Here is a 17,906-nt window from a genome sequence, read left to right as displayed (position 1 = left end):
AATTATTTCTTTGGTACCTGTATGATAAACTCTGCTAAATCCTGAGAAGGTTTTTTCTTCTTGAGCAGTCTTCCAGCTCAGTCATCTTAAATTCCAGATTATTTAATCTGTTTTCTACCAGTATTTCCAAATTGGAAGATTTCATAATCTTTTGTTCATTTTGTAGCTGCTGTATCAAGTTTGCTTGTGAATTAACATTCTCTACAAGAGCTATCATTTCTTCTCTTATGGAATTCATGTTTTCCTTTATATCCAGCTTTATTTTGGAGTATAAATCGTCCATCAATTCTACTAAGCATTGTTTTGCCAGATCTTGTGTAATAGGTGCTTCTATCTCTGATTTAGGAGAATAGTAGGCTTCTAGAAGTTTGGTAGTTTTGTCTTTGTTTTTGGGAGCCATTTTAAGGATAGGGGAGCTATTTTTCTCCTTAATCTAAATTAGTATATAACCTTCGTTAACTTTTCAGAAAGATAAAAAATTTGATTTAGTAAAAGTGCTGGTTATAGACTACTTTATATTTGATTATTTGAAATAGAGGAAGGCCTACATTGATGCAAATTATGGTTATGGGTATAATGTACAGTACATAGCAGTGTTTCCAGCCAGGTCTTCAGATTAAATGTAAATATCCTCTATTTTGCCTTTATTTTGCTTTATAGTCAATGTTAGCTTCTTTTAATCAGGGTTAGCTCTTGGCAAAGGAACTATGAGAGAGGGAAGGTGTACCTCAGCTTTAAGCCAGTTCTCAAGTTTCTCCTGGGTGCTCTTTATGTTCAGAAATAATAATGAAAACTGTATTCTGTGCTTTTTTTGCGAGTCCAGAAAAATCTTTTATATTGTTAAGCTTCCAATAAACCTCCAGTTTAGCTTCCATCAGGATCCACAAGTAAATTAAACTTTCTGTATTGTGCAATCAGTTCTATTAGAGGTTAAACGCTGCACATAACCATAATATGGAAATTATGCAAATCAGACAAACATATGGTTATTCTGAGAAAAGAAGTATAAATAATGTCCCAAATGTACTCACAGACCCTTGAAGCTGCTTATACATCTTCGTGTTTTGACTGTAGTTCATTATATTTTACTGCTAATCTTTCCTTCTCCTCGTGTCAAACGATGTGTAAACACCGTTTAGTTAATGCGCCGCCATGTCCACGCTTTCACATTCCTTTCCTCATTAATCGGCCAAGTTTCAAGCCCTGTAGCGTAGATGGTAGAGGGAGCTTAGAGGAAGCAGTTTCGTCCACGCCACTTCGATTCCACGAAGGGTAGGGTCAGGCACCGTAGCGGGAAGGCGAGGAAGCACGGCTAGAAGAGAAATCGCCACGCACCGTGCCAGTTCGCGGCAGGGCGAAGCGGCAGAGACGCGGAGGGCAATCCACGAGGAGGAGAAGAGGGGAGGTCTCAGGGACGCTGCTCTCTAGCTACTAGCAAGTCATTCGGCCCCGGGTTAAGGCGAACGTCGTGACATCACGTCCTCCCGCCCTCATCCATCCGACGAACAGGCTTAAGTCCCCACACTCCCTCGATTACTGATACTAAGTCAGCTTTCGTTGACAGTTTTTGGGGGGTTTTTTTGAGTGTCCTGCCATGAAGCTTCAGCAGTCTGGGGATTAGATGGAACTCTGGAAAAATGCCTAACCAAAGGCAAGAGAGGTCTTAGGAGTACCCCCTAGCCTGTTAGATTTGCCCATTATTGCTGTGTGTGGCTCAACAAGACAAATTGTAGCAGACGTTATACAGAGCTGTGAGGCTAAGTGGCTATCTTGGTTGAGCCCTAAGCCCCGCTCCCGGGTATACTCTAAATTATTGATCTGTTTTGTGTACTTATTGGTCATTATTATCCCAGCGATCCGGGATACTGAATGTGTATGCCTTATATGCTATTTGGGCTGTACTCCCCTTTCTGTGGGATTTTTGTTGTACTCTCACATATACAAACTCACTCATACATCTCCCCTCCATGTCCCTCCACACCTCCGGTGTCTGAAATTATACGCAACGTTTCCTGAAGTTCTTCAACTTGAATAGTTCTGTATTCTTCATGTACATATAACTACACGTTCGTGAGTGATAGTAACCTCAAACCCCGTCTCTCGCACAGGGGATCTTAACGCAGTGCATCCTACGGAGAGAGAGAAAATGTGTGTTAACCCTCTCATTCCCAACAAGAAATATATCGTCTAGTGCCCAGTGATTTGAGCACCCTTAAGGAACTACAACCAATCAGGGCCTTCTATCCTCTATAGATCTATATAGGCAGAAAGACCGATAGGGAGTACATACATATTTTTATGTATTTAAAAAATAAATAATACAACTAAGAAACAGAAGAAAAAAAGAGAAAACCCAAAAGAGAAAAGGTATGATAAAATGAAATTCTAATCCATAAATGCTAAAACATCAATTTCTGTGTTAAGACCCTCCTTTTTAAAACTCTTAAATTTAAAAATCCACTCTTTTTTTTATAGGCATTGTGCTTCGCTCCCTCCTCTCCAGGTGGGACAACTAAGTCTATATCAAAAAACTTTCTAATTTAAATTCCGGACAAGACTTAAAGTGATGTGGTACACTATGTTTAGTATTTTGGTTCCTAATATTTCCCAGATGCTCCAATATTCTTTCCTTTAGTGACCTTGTGGTCCTACCCACGTATTGAGTTCCACAGGAATATAACCTGGCGCTCAGCAGTGAAGCCACACATACCACGATGGAGCACCGAGACAAAGGTCTTGTGCTACCACCACAGGACTTCAGCAAGGTAAGTGAATTAGAAGTGTTGGGGTACATAGTGAGAAGGGGGGAGAGCAACCTGGGTGCTGGGGCAAGTTCTCTGAGTACATCCTGGGTGCTGGGGCAAATCCTCTGAGTGAAACCTGTGTGCTGGGGCAAGTCCTCTGAGCACAAACTGGGTGCTGGGGCAAGTCCTCTGAGTGTGACCTGGATGCTAGGGCCAGTGCTCTGAGCACAACCTGGGTGCTGGGGCAAGTCCCCTGAGCGCAACCTGGGTGCTGGGGAAAGTCCCCTGAGCGCAACCTGGGTGCTGGGGAAAGTCTCCTGAGCGCAACCTGGGTGCTGGGGAAAGTCCCCTGAGTGCAACCTGGGTGCTGGGGAAAGTCCCCTGAGAGCAACCTGGGTGCTGGGACAAGTCCCCTGAGAGCAACCTGGGTGCTGGGGCAAGTCCCCTGAGCGCAACCTGGGTGCTGGGCAAGTCCTCTGAGTGCAACCTGGGTGCTGGGGCAAGTAAGGTGGATGCAATCGGGGGCTGGTCAAGTCCTATGCAACCTGGTTGATGGCATGTCCTGTGTGTGCAATCGGTGTGGTACATCAAGTCCTGTATATGCAACCTGGGTGCTGGGCAAGTGTTTTGGATGCAATCTGGGTGTTGGGGCATGTCATATGTGTGCAACTTGGATGCTGGGCAAGTCCTGTGAGTGCAATCTGAGTGTTGGGGCATGCCCTATGTGTGCAACCTGGGTGCTGGGAAAGTCCTGTGTGCAGGGGCTTAACCAGAAACCTCAGGGCCCCAGTGCGAGAATCTGTTAAGGGCCCCCCCACCCCATCTATCCCTTTCTCACTATCTACCCTCTCCCTCCCTACCCCCCTTCTCACTATCTACCCTCTCCCTCCCGACCCCCCCTTCTCACGATCTTCCCCTCTCCCTCCCGACCCCCCCTTCTCACGATCTACCCTCTCCCTCCCTAACCCCCCCTTCTCACGATCTACCCACTCCCTCCCTACCCCCCTTTGTAGGTCACTTACCGTCAACTCCTGTGTTGGGAGCGTGAGGCGTTTGTCTCGGGTGCCGGCTGGGCAGCGCTGAGGCAGGAGGCGGCGGCGGCGGCAGAAGCAGCAGCAGCGGCGGGGAGCAGAGGAGTCCTGGATTTCTGCCAGTCAGGGGGGCCCAGGAGGTGCTGAGCGGTCGTTTTCAGCAACCGCTCGGCACCCCTTGGGCCCCCCTGACTGACAGAACTCCAGGGCCCGGTCGCAGTTGCGACCCCTGCGACCCGGTAGTTCCACCGCTGCCTGTGTGTGCAATCTGGGTGCCAGGGCTGGCCTTTTGGCTATGAGACCTGTTATCTTTGCCTGCTATGTAGGTTAATGAATAGTAATGTGCGTTTTTCACTTGATCACACCTTTGGTAGTTTTTGTTTTTTGATTCTAACTTTGTTAACACCATAAAATGGAATTTGTTGATCTGTGATGAATCCATGTTCATATTCTTAACTGTGCATTTGGATGGGCCAACCTTTCATAGTTTATTCTAGCTGGTCCTTTTATATATTTAAACTGGCTCTTAATAATGTATAATTATTGGACACATATTTTACTTACAGCTACTTGTAAAAACCAGGAAAACTTGCACAAATGGCCCAGCACATGTAATTTAAAAGTGATATTGATATACTGATGCGATATTGAGAGTTATGCTATATCACTGTCAGTGTCTGGCTCAGTATATAGTGATGGGCGATGGGGTGTATCACCATCAATATCTGGCACAGCATATACAGTAGTGATGGGAAATATGCCGTACCACTGTCTGTGTCTATCTTGCTATAATGATATAATGAATTTCTTCGCTATTTATTTACCTACCTTCCTCAAAATAACCTTGGTAAAAAAATAGGGGGGGGGGATAATTTTCTGTTCTTGCCTTGGGTGCAAAAAGAGCTAGCTTTACCCCTCTTGCTCAGCGGCTTCTTTAAAGTCAGATAACCGATCAAAAAGCATGCACTACAAGTAGTTTTAATGAACAAATCTAGCTTGAGCTGTAATAGAGGCATTCCTCTTTGAAGCTCCAAAGGTAGAATCACAATTTTAAACATCCTTACAATAAAGTGCCATCGTATGTACTGTAATGAGTATGACAGCTGAGTGATCCCTTTAAATTTACATGGTACCCCCTGTACAATGTTCTGCAGAAAACCCTCCCATACATTAGCCTCTTTCCCTGCCTGTCACCCATTATATGCACTATATTATCACTGTATACTAATATCACTAATATATCACTATATTACATTTTAAACAACGCATATTAAAGTGCTCACAGAGTTCTTTGCTTTGCATTCTTTCTTGGTAAGGCTGCTGTGCATTTAATTTAAAACATGCAAGGCCTGCTTCGTGCCCACACCAAAAATGGCACCGATAACGCTTCACTTGACTGCCGCCTTGCAACGTGGGATTATCCAAATACTTCTATCTTTTTATGCTATACAATTTTACTATCATAACAAACGACCGCTGAAAAAGGCACGTAGATTCCATAATCTATAAACACTGTGAAAAGCAGCCAAAAATCGACCATTCCCAAGTGCAAGATGGCGGACCTAGTTAATTACGTCATTACAACGCGCCATAGCAGAAAATCTTAGTTAATGGTTGTACCGTTTCTACATGCGGATTTTTCTTGTCGCCTTGGCTTTTTTTTTTTTTGCATTATTGTATCGTTTTCAATGTGTATAATAACTGTCTTTACATTTTTATAACCAGTGCTCAATTACACAAGAATATTTTGTCCTCGCATAGCGACGCGTTTCCAAGGCAACAGTGCAGCTTGCGCTTGTTTGTGTTTCGGAGCTAGTTGATCTCTCTATTCCGTGGTTGCCGTGATTTGAGATTTTACAATTATTGCTACTTTAATTAAATGTGAGGTAAGTGCTAAATCTAAGATTTTTAAAAATGTTTTGTTTAGGAGGTAACAAACCATATTGTGTCCCCCAAAATGGTGTTATATTATGCTATATACTTTAAATATGCCGGGTCGTGTGTGTGTGTATATATATGTATATATATATATATATATATATACACAGATTTATACATTCCAGCTGAATTTATGAATGTGGTCTGTTTTATTTACCCCTTGCTAATTGTATGGGAACCTCACATCATTTTTAATTAACACAGACATGTTTGACTTTTCCAACATCGAGTATATGATACATTATATGTGTGTATATATATATATATATATATATATATATATAGTGAGCACTAGAGTCACATACGCTTTCAGAAGTTACCTCTGTGCTTTGAAAACATGTATTTAATTTCTCCAGCAGAAAATGTGTCATATTTGTAAATATTGTTATTAAAACATTTAGATGGAATCCTATATAAAGGGCGATTCTTGTATAGTGGTAAAGGTGAGGCAAGAACATTCCAATAGGTACTATTTACTATTATTATTACTAGTGTGTATTTATAGTTACAAAACATGTGACTGTAAGGGATATGCATTAATCATAATAACAACAGCAAACCAAATGTACAAGATTGAAACGTTTAAATTAAAAAAAGACGTGACACAGATATTGGATAAAGCAGGCCGTGGTCTTGTATGTAGTTTACATATAACAATAAAAACCAACCATCAAACCATAACCACTTGACTTAGATCACAGAGTACACCAAGTTATTAACACAAGCCACCCGCCCTGTAAGCCAGAAGGCAACACTTATCATTACCAGTTCACCTCCCTTTTTTGCAGGCAGCACCTATAACCCCAATAAAAGCCAGGACAATTTTTTAAATAATATATATTATTTAAATTTATTTTTTAAATATGGTGGGCGAGTGCCTCTTCATTAAATCATCCGTGATGTTGCCTCGACTCTCCTGCTTTCCCGCTGCTTACCAGGCTCAGCAGTTAGTGCAGACAGGTAGCAGTTTGCCTTAAGCAGTGAAGTTTTATTCCAAAACCTCTCTATTTATAGCTGTTATTCCCACCAATAGCGATGCGCGAGACCAACTCGGGCAAAAAAATGCTACCTAGTGACTTCTCCTATGCCTAGCATAGTTGATCTCTCAATGACCCTTATCTCCAAAGCCACGTCACCCTGTGCTAAAGGTTACATGGCCTTGTCAAACTGTAATGTATAGGGTTATACATAAAATTACATATTTAGACAGATACCGGAGATATGGATATTGCTGCTTTATATCATTTATAATCTAAATGCGATAGTAATTGCAGCATGTTTACTATGTTTGCTTTTCTTCTATGCCAACTTTTCATTTTAGTGTCTCAAGGCAACTTGTATACTTTAATATAGTCCTAGAAAGCAGAGACTGATCTCCATACATTTTAATAAGGATGTCAGAAGACAGTAGAAGAATGGAGGAGGATGATCGAGGTCCAGGAGCTGCCTTTAATGTCTTTGTGCTTATGGAGGATTTATTGGACAAATTGAAGTTGCTTAACTATGAAGAGGAGGTGTTGATAAAGAACAATATGAAACCGGTGTCCAGGTAAAGAGAGAGCAACGGCTCTTCACCTGTTAGACATAACAGGTATATTGGTAATATGCATTTGGACAACAAGTATGCAAAATACTTTTCAGTATTGGTAAAGTGTGCGCAAGCTTTCAAGATACAAGCTTACTGCTAAAGTCCAAGGCCCATAAACCTATAAACAGAACTCATTAAAATGTTATGCTGCATCTTAATATTTTTTCTTTCTTTTTGTAGGCTTTATTTTGCCTTGCAAACTAATCCTGGGGAGCAGTTCTATATGTTTTGCACACTTGCTGCATGGCTTATAAATAAAGCTGGACGTCGCATTGAACAGCCACAAGAATACGATGACCCAAACGCCACTATATCAAAAATTCTTTCAGAGCTGCGGGCTTTTGTAAGTTTGAAGTGCAAACATTTGTCCTGGTCTTAGTTGTATAAAAGTTACAATTAAAGGTGTACCGTTTTTATAACCCCAGACTTCTGTTACCTGCAGGGTGTCTCTGCAGATTTCCCACCATCCAAGTTAAAGGCTGGCTATGGAGAGCAAGTTTGCTATGTTCTAGATTGTTTAGCAGAAGAGACTTTAAAATATATTGGGTTCACTTGGAAGAGGTAAAGTGTGGTATTTTCGGTGTGTCAATTTTTAAAGTGTTTTCCTATATTTTTTCTTACTCAGTTTGCCTTCCTGTTAAACCAAGGGGTCTGTTCACTTTAGGGATAGTTGTTTCACTCTACATTATGAAGAACCAATTACAGTGAGCTTCTGCTTCAGAGATACATTGACTTACTCTTATAGTTTCATTTTATTACCCTTTATTTATTAAGCGCCAACACATTTCGCAGCGCAGCACAATTTCAGTGGGACAGTTAACACATACAGTACATAACAGTAATATACATCGGGTGTTGAGAATCCTGTCTGTGAGCTTACCATCCAACCTTACAGTACTTTTACACAGTTTCTGACTTTGAGACCCCCACTTGTGAGCTTACCGTTAAATCAGCTACATTTCTTCTGCGTATACATTGAATTATGCATTGACCAGGGCTAGCTCATCTCCTATTGCTGGAGCAAACTACTGCTGGATGACTACAACTCTGTTGAAGACTGTTGTGAGCTCCTCCTTCAGTGAACAGACCCAAGTGGCTCTTTTGTCACAATTGATTGAAATAGAACAAGCATTTCTGTCTCAAAAAACGGTGTAGTTGTCTTATTACAATGATGTTTTATTTCTGGATCTCATCTCACAATCAAGTGCCATTTGAACCCCGGCAGGACTACTAGAAAGTAGTAAACTACTAGTTTACTTCCAGGGTTATCTAGTGCATAAGTCATATGAAGCCATGTTTTACAATAATAATAAAAAATGCTATTCAAAATGTAATTACCCGATTTTCAGTGTTCTGGGGTATAGTTGATATAAATTTAATAACAAAAATATTTGTAATGCCAGTGTAGACTATTTTATTTCTTTTTCTTGTCTGTGATCATTGTCCATTTTGTGTGGTTTAATTATTTTCAATCCGCATTACTTTAATATATATATTATATATATATATATATATATATATATATATATATATATATATATATATATATATATATATATATATATATATATATATATATATATACACGGTATGTATATAATGCAGGCCGATATACCCATCCGAAGAACAAGATGAGGAAACTGTGGTGGAAGATGATGCAGAGTTAACACTGAACAAAATTGAAGATGAAATCGCTGTAAGAAATCATTTTTTTTCGTTTTACTCTTGATCTGCTTAATTATGGTATGCTGCTTAACATAAGGTACTTACAATGGCCACATTTAATTAATAAATACTTGTGCATAATAATAGAAAAAAGAACATCTGAAGCATGTATCATCAGGTTATAAAAATAGAAACATTCCAAGTTGTGCTTTTATCAGTCGGGTTTTATTAATATTTGCTTACATGTACATAATAAGTAGTAATTTGATGTTGTATTTTTATTTAGGAGGATGATTCTGATGATGACGAAGATCACTTCATAGATTTAAATGTTCTCAAGACACAGACCAACAAATTGGTAAAGACTTCTGTTTGGAATAAAAGTAATCCACACACTAAAAGCTGTAAAGGGGAGCCACCAGGTAGCCTTCTACACTGCCTATGAAGCTCAGCAGTCTTGTAAAAAATGAGATGTTTCTATGACTAGTTGGGCTGTATGACAGTTGGAGGGCTACTTGCTACCTTAATTTAAACCCTGTCTAAACCTGGTACGACATGGGTTAAAAGTGGTCTCACATATCTGTGATTGTTGGGCCAATGCTGTTGCTGACCACTCCATAACCAGGTGGTCAGTCTTCAGCCATTTTGTTTTGCGTTTCCATGCATTTTATCGCTTCTACAGCTAATCACATGGACAGATGACGCTAAATGTGCATCTGTTCTCCCTTGTCTCTGTTCTCTCCTTCTCACTGTAATGATAAGCTGGCGAGACAGAACACTAAGAAACAGCGATTCCCTAGGCCCCAAGACCCTAGGTTATCTGAAATACAAGTATTAGGTTACCTTATCCTAAGAGGTTACTTTTAAATATATAATATACACAAACCTTACCATTCAAAAGTTTGGGTTCACTTGAAAATGTCCTTGTGTCGGAAAGAAAAGCAAATTATGTCCGTTAAAATAAGATCAGCTGGATCAGAAGTACAGTGTAGGCGTTAATGTTGTAAATGTAAATATTGTAACTGTAAACGGCTGATTTTAATGGAATATCTTCATAGGCGTAAAGAGGCCCTTTATCAGCAACTATCGCTCCTGTGTTCCAATTTAACTTTAAAAGGCTAATGGATCTTTAGAAAATCGTTTTGCTAGAAATGTTGTTGTTTTCCATAAAAAGTGACCTCGAACTTTTGAACGATGATCTAGATATTTATATATGTGTATATATATATATATATATATATATATAATGTGTGTGTGTAAATGTTCTAGGGAGTGGAAAACATAAAATAAATGAAAATGATATAGGAACATCGGCCAAATCAGAGCAGCGTAAAAAATATACTTTTGGTATTTTTTCACGTTTAAACAAGATCTGTTTCTTTTTAATTTAATTTCTATCAACATTATGTATTTCTCTTCCATATATCAATATGGTTTACAAAATATATATATATAATATATTGTTTGGATATAGTAAATGGGACAGAGGGAAATAATGGTTGAAAAAAAAGAAAGCAAAAGCACAAAATACTGTAGCCCTGTAAGATAAAATAGCTGATAGTCTGCATTAAACCTATATGCATACTGAGCTTTAATTAGCCCTTTTCTGTTTCTTAAGGGTTCTGAATCTTCAAAGCCAGATGAGATTTTGGAGTCTAAAACTGATGCAGCAGAATGGAATCTTGAAGTGGAACGAGTCCTTCCTCATCTGAAAGTTACAATCAGAACTGACAACAAGGTTATTTCTTTATCCTATGCATGTAGATATTTCTTATTTGTACCCTTGGTTGTTTAACAATCTGTCCATATCCATCAAGCTTCTACAGTGCTTATTTGGGAGATCTTCCGATTTACTCCTTTTGCTACCCTAAATTTTATACTGCCTGATGCAAGTGAGAACTAAAATGCCAAAAACGTAAAAATCACAATAAATAATACCTGGTTTCACAGGATCGCTCGCCCAACACCCTGGCAGTGTTACATACCGATTTAGAATCACAGTAAGTTTGTGAGTGTCCTATAGGGTTCCTGGGGAGATCCATTAACAAAGTAACAGTCCTGAGTTGTTGCAAATATCTTTATTCTTTTAGTTAAATGATATGCTAAAGCTGAGGAGACAACAAAACAACAATCCAAACAGGGCTTCATTATAGGCATGCTATCCGGACTTTGTAACTTTACTAACGGATCCTAGGAACCCAATAACCTACTTACAACCTACAATGAGGAATAAAAATACAATAAAAGAACAAACAGGATATTTTGTGTTCTGTTACCGAATATATTTTTTTTTTTTAGGACTGGAGGGTTCATGTTGATCAAATGCACCAACACAAAGATGGAATAGACACGGCATTAAAAGAAACAAAGGTAAGTTCTATGCTACATATCAAGATTTAGTTAATGTGTTATTCGGTATGTTTATGGGTTCACAACTTATTACAACTATGTTTTCACTCTAATAACCTTTTAATAGGACATCCCTACTCCAACATATGAATAGATATTGTAGTCATGTCTGTGTCATGTAAAAATTATTTGTGTTATGGCAGGTGTGTGAATAGATATAGGATTTGTTATTCCAACGAATCAGTGGCACTTTAATTTATTAACATAGGTTTATGGATGGATTTTGCTGTGACATTTTGGTATTGATGTTTGAAATGTATTGTTAGGGGTATCTCGACAAGCTTCATAATGAGATCAGCAAGACTTTGGAGAAAGTGGGAAGTCGTGAGAAGTACATTAACAATCAGCTGGATCCTTTGATCCAGGAATATCGAGCTGCACAGGCCCAGTTCAGCGAGGTACAGTACATACACTTTTCAAATAAAACATTTTCTGCAAAACAAATTCTTACTCTGAATTTTCTTACTCTGAAGTTTTTTTACTAGTAAGTAGATATTGGTCATCTCTTAAGGAGATTGGTAGGACATAGTGTAGATTAGTTGATTTGTTTTACCAAGCAGTTGCCTTCAAAATATGATCTTAATTATTGCTTGGCTATTAAAAAATATGAAGTAATGGAGACGTGATCCCTAATAACGTGCAGTGCACTGAGCTAGGGCTTACCTTTTTACTTGGGTTAATTGTGGATGCCACTGAGCCTACACTCTTCTATGTATCTGAGGTTTTTTGCTAATATTGTAATGATTTAAATACATGTCTACCGAAGAAAACAAAATCCACATTGTCTGTTTTGTGTTGAAGGATTTTATTTTTTTCTTTTAGGTTAAGGATCAATACCAGCAAGTATCCTCAAGAGTAACTGAAAAGACACGGATCCTGTCTGAGGTAGGTTGTTACATGTCTAAGGACCTGACCAGAGAGGAAATTCAGGGTGTAACTAAATTTTAATGTTGGGCATGTTTATCCAAAGGAAGCAATGTTGCTAGCATTAGGTATGAATCAACACCCCCCCCCCCCCCAAGTTCCAGTAAAGTCATGTGATATTCACAGTTACCATTGTTTTGTACAAAATGACTGGGATTACAAAAGGTTTGGTGCTTCATGTTTCCATAACAAATTGATTTAACAATGTTAAGGTTAGGTTAATGGATCATGAAATGGCAGCATAGCTTTTCTTTATGTATATGCTTTTTAACTCCCTTTAAAATTCTCCTTTTAAGATTACAGAAGATTTGGAAAAGGTAAAACAGGAAATTGAAGAAAAAGGAAGTAGTATGACAGATGGAGGTAACTAGCAATATATTTTTTCTTAAAAATTACACACTAGAGGACAAAAGAAATATGTCGAGACATAATAAAAAACATTTATTTATTTTTTGGTTTTGATAATATTTATAAATCTTTAGTTTGATGTTTGAGAACATTTTTGGGGGGGTTGACTCTACACAATGTTTCATTGTCTCACTCCAATACATTTGAAAAGTAAGTTAACTTTTTATTGAAGATGCATATGATTTATATCGGGTATAACTGTCTACTGAAGGTTTACAATCATCACATAAAAAAACACTTGCATATGTTTTTACTTTTTTTTTTTTTATATATTATAGCTCCACTAGTGAAAATTAAACAAGCTTTAACTAAGCTAAAACAAGAAACTGTTGAGATGGATATCCGGATTGGTGTTGTAGAACACACACTACTTCAAGCAAAGCTCAAAGAAAAATCAAATATGACCCGTGATATGCACGCGACAGTTATTCCACAATGATCTATTGTACTTATTACTAGAATGTGTTAATATATATTGGGGTCGACATTTATTTGTTACGTATTTTACACTCTTTTTTTATTCCAAATGTGTGTGTACATATATTAATAAAATATAGATTTTTGTAGTGATTATTATTGTTGTTTTATATAGCACCATCAAATTCCGTAGCACTGTACAATGGGTGGACAGGACATAAGGAGTATGTAACATAACAAATTGACTAACAGAGACAACAGGTGAGGAGGGCCCTGCTCAAACGAGCTTACAGTCTAGAGGGATGTGGTGTTATATTCATTGTATGTTAAAAAAAAAAAAAAGAACTTAAGTGCTGTACACTTTGATAAAATAAAACTCTCTCCTAGGAATTTATTCGCTAAAGTTAATGATTGCAGGTGGTAAGCTCACTAACTTCACCGCAAAATATGAGCTGGGCACATTTAAATCAGATTTCTTGATGGTGGCCCTTAAATAACTTATATAAACATATAATACATAAATCTCATTTAATGTGCAGAATGCATTCAGTTTTTCTGTGTTCATTAAGTTTGTCCTAGATTTGTTCTTTTTTTGTGTTGTCTTCCCGCTCTGCTAGTTTTCATGTTTAATCTTATTTTTAGGCATCTCCGTTGGCAGATTGGGAAATTACGGTATTTGCTTGATTATAAGACAAGTTTTTTTCAGAGCAAATGCTCTGAAAATACCCCTTGTCTTATATTCGTCTTATAATCAGATCCAGACCAGGGGGACCTGGATCCTCCTCTCTGGCAGCTGGTGAACACCTACGCGATGCGTGCAAACAACCTCGGCTGCTACCCTGCTAACCTTCCAGTGCTCCATCATAGAAGCACCAGCGGAAGTCCCGTGCAGTAGCAGAGGTTGTCTGCATGCATCGTGCAGATGTCTACCGGCTGCCCCCACTAGACACCAGGGAGTCTGAAGCATGGAGGACAAGTCGGGGTGGGGGGGCATATATGGGGTATAAGGCATATCTGGGGTGCAGAGTAGTAAATAGGGGACTATAAGGCATATTAGGGAGGCAGAGTGGCAAATAGGGGGGTTTAAGGCATATCTGAGGGGCAGATGTGTATAACTGGGGGGGTGGCAAGAAGAAGAAAAAATACAAGTTTTCTCAATCGTAGTTTTTATAAATATGAAAAAAAGTTTACATGTGAATTAATATTTACTAATAAAACTTTTCTTATAGGGTAGTCTTATATTCAGGCTTTTTTTCTAAATTGATATTCAATTCATTTTATAATCTAGCAAATACAGTAGTTGTTAGGTATGCAGGTTTTGCCACCAGGAGGCACACCTGAGCAAACAAATTTTTTTTTCCCCATTGTCTTTATACTTTTATATTTAGGACTAGGACATGTCACAAGACACTCCAGGTTTCTGCTGTAAGCAGTTTATAATCTTGACTGATTTAAAGGATATCATTTGTCGTCACTACATCAAATGGTCTTCTGCAGCAGACATAGATGCACCTTCTATATTGTGGACAGCAAATATAAAATAATATTGCCGATATAATGACGATGAGTATTACGGCACCAATAATGATTGCAAGATAACCTAAAAGTACAAATAACACAACATAAAAATATTAAAAAAATTAGTATGACATACACGACAGGACACCGTTCCATAAATATTGACATATGAAGACTTTTCTAGCAAAATAAAAGACTAATAAATTGACTTGGTGTTTATGTACAATATCTGGAGTACACTCCATGTATAATGAAAGGCTAAAGAGAATATCTTTCTGATATGTGTACACAATGGATAGGAAAAAGCCACCAGCTTAATTGGCCACTTGGGCTAGTGTTTCCAGCACCCCTGTGTTTTTATATATAAATATATATGGGAATTAAAAAAGCATGGGATAGGCATATGGTTGTCCCGAATCTAAGACAATGACTGATTAAAATCCTAGTCTTTAAAGCAGGAAAAATGAGCAGACTAGCTCAGCCGTCAGATTCTGTTTCTATGAGTTAAAGAATACACCCTTTTGAGTGTTCAGCCAGTTGACAATATCCAAGAACCAGCCACTCGTTTCCTTTTTTCTCTGTGGCATTTTCATCTGAGAGGTGAGCTATGTCAGTGATTGCTCTATATTTGATTTTGTCACGAAAGGTCTCACATCCATATTAGACTTGTCCATTTGTTTTCGTACAAACGTTATTTTAAAGGAAACTGCGTTTGTACGAATCAACAATAACTCTGACAAAACTGACAAAACCAAACTGCAAAAGCCAATCAAAAGTTGATGAGGTAAAGTGGAAAGGGACACAAAGGAGGGTACATATCAATGACTGATAGGTAGAAGTAGCCACAAAATGAGGGGTGATTGACTATTTTCTAAAATATATATATATATATATATGCAGTTTGTGTTAACAACTTTGCATATTTAAGAGAATCAAATTTCTCCTCCAACCTGACTGAATAAGACTTCCACCTTAATTTGCATACTCTGGATAGCTATGACTGGCCAAGTCATGTTTCCAGACATGTTGTGGTAAGAGTGTGAACTAAGGAAATATTACAATGCATTTTGGTGTATTAGATTGAGGCGCTGAAAAGAGGATGTGTCGTGTCGCATCAATTTGTCACCCAGCGCTCGGCTCTATTCACTGAACAGGCCGTTGTAAGGTGTTATCAGGATTAAGAAAATGCAGTGTCATGGAAAATAAACCATGATATAGCTGGTAGGTCAAATTGTATTAAACTGTATTAAATATTTATTAAATTTACCTGTACTATATTTGAAAAAAGCAAATCACAGAGTTAGTTTTCAAATCACAGTAAATGACATGATACTATATATTGTTGGCGTGATCATGTCAGTGATACTACCCCCCCCAGCAACAACAAAAAAAACCACACTTACTTTTCTCAGTTAAGTTTATCGAGAGAGATGTCACATTGATATGCATTCCTTTTGCTTCAGTGATAACACAAACATAATCTCCTTCATCTTCTTCGGTGAGATCATTTATTTTAAAATGATTTACATCAATCAGAGTTATTCTGGGCTTATATTTTTCAGTAAATTTTAACGTGTTTGTGGCATTGTCCAGTGATGCTATTTCAGTTTCCTGTGAGTTTTTCCTCACGGACCATGTCACTGACACACTAGTGTTTTTGGTCTGGCAGAGCTCGCATTCGAATTCCGCACTTTGTCCTTCAGTCAAATTGCGTTCTAAAAAAAAAATAAAAAATTGATATTAACTGAATATATTTTGTAACCGTACAAAACTGTTAGACGCATTAATCTGTACTATAACGCATTGGTGAATAAGAAATTGTAGCGCAAAGCTGAAGACTTTGTATATTTTAGTAAGTATACTTGAGTGCATGTTTAAAGAGTAATCTGGTACACGGTTTGAAAAGTGTTGTCACCATAGCAACCACCAGGACGGTTCAGTTACAAGGAGCATTCCATTGATTGCTCAGGTGATAAGTCCACATTTCAAACATTGTACTTTTTAATCACCCCTTACACTTTTTTGTGTGCTGCTACCTAGGATAATACCACTACTCTTAAGTCCATAAGCTTTTATTAACTTGAATGTGCTATAATTTTTTTTTGTATAATCCATGTGCAGTTATTTATTGGCTAGAGGATGCTGGGCAGGTTTTAGGTGGTGGTTGGTAAACTGGGGAGGAACTACTAAAAAAAAAATATTTTATGCGTGCATGCGTGTGACCGAACGATATGTTTTTATACGTATGCAACATGCATCTATGTGTATCCAGGCGGTGGCTGCACACTACAGGCCCCCATCTACCTCTGAAGCTGCAATATGGGTTAAGGATGGGACCATATGAGCCGGTGGCTAGTCAGGGCTTGGATTTGACTGTGAGAGATTGGGCTCCTTAGTGTGCTGCCAATCAATGGACTAATTGTGGAAATCTCCCTTGTATAAGTCCCATTTTCATTAGGTGGACTTGTATCTAGCTGACATAGCTTCCTTAGTGCAGCTTCCAACCAAGGCAGAGCACTGGATATGGAAAAGGCACAGAGGACATTCGATGCAAGGAAGAGACACTCTTTCACGTAGCTCCTTGGGGCAGCTGTGGAAGTTGCTCTGGATCAGAACTATTTAACCTGACATCTATATAAGACAAAATAACCATTCTATGTTTTTAAGATAACACAGATCTAGTCATAATGTACTTACCAGTCATTTGCCAGTAACCCGTCCAGTTAGTGTTTAGTGATGTATGCTCGATTACACACTGTATTATGTCAGTATGATTTGTTATGTTTAAACTGCTTCTTGAAGCCATGCTTTCTTTGTGAAGATTGCCATTCTGATACCATCTTATGTTCGTTGCATTGGCTGGAAAACTGTTATTGACATAGCAGCTCAGATGAATTTCTTTGTTCTTCGCTTCATAGTGGATTGATTGTTCTTTAAATACTGCACAATTAATATTTCTTATTATTAAGTATTTCTTTGACTGAGAAAACACAATTTGCAATAACACGCTTTGCAATAAAAGGTAATCTTGACATTTAGATTCAACCATCTGTGCACATCAACTGTTCTTACTCCTATACTTTATCTGGAGAGGTGAATCAGGCTACACTATCTGAAGTATGATGGCCAAATCTAGGTTTGCTGAATGCTAGGAGAATGCTATCTACTGGAATGCACCGTGCCTACTGTAAAGTTTGGCGGAGAAGGATAATGGTCAGTGTTTGTTTTTCAGGGTTCAGCATAGGCCCATTTGTATGTTGCAGA

General features: G+C 38.3%; 1 protein-coding gene across 1 annotated transcript; it reads left to right on the top strand.

The window, feature by feature from the left end:
• The first annotated feature begins 7,107 nt into the window (after nt 1-7,107).
• LOC149300879 (intraflagellar transport protein 57 homolog) lies at nt 7,108-14,019 on the top strand. Its single transcript, XM_089484462.1, is given in 12 exon segments — nt 7,108-7,262; nt 7,482-7,644; nt 7,744-7,862; nt 8,907-8,997; nt 9,253-9,324; nt 10,585-10,704; nt 11,265-11,336; nt 11,642-11,773; nt 12,198-12,260; nt 12,596-12,662; nt 12,986-13,171; nt 13,880-14,019. Coding segments are annotated over 12 exon segments (1,380 nt in total).
• Nucleotides 14,020-17,906: the final 3,887 nt, after the last annotated feature.

The sequence above is a fragment of the Sceloporus occidentalis genome, unplaced genomic scaffold, assembly GCF_023333645.1.
Source record: "Sceloporus occidentalis isolate IW3139 unplaced genomic scaffold, rSceOcc1.0.p SCAF_22, whole genome shotgun sequence".
NCBI classification, from domain to species: domain Eukaryota; kingdom Metazoa; phylum Chordata; class Lepidosauria; order Squamata; family Phrynosomatidae; genus Sceloporus; species Sceloporus occidentalis.
Note: the sequence above shows the minus strand (reverse complement) of the source record. Positions and strands in the feature narration are given on the sequence as shown.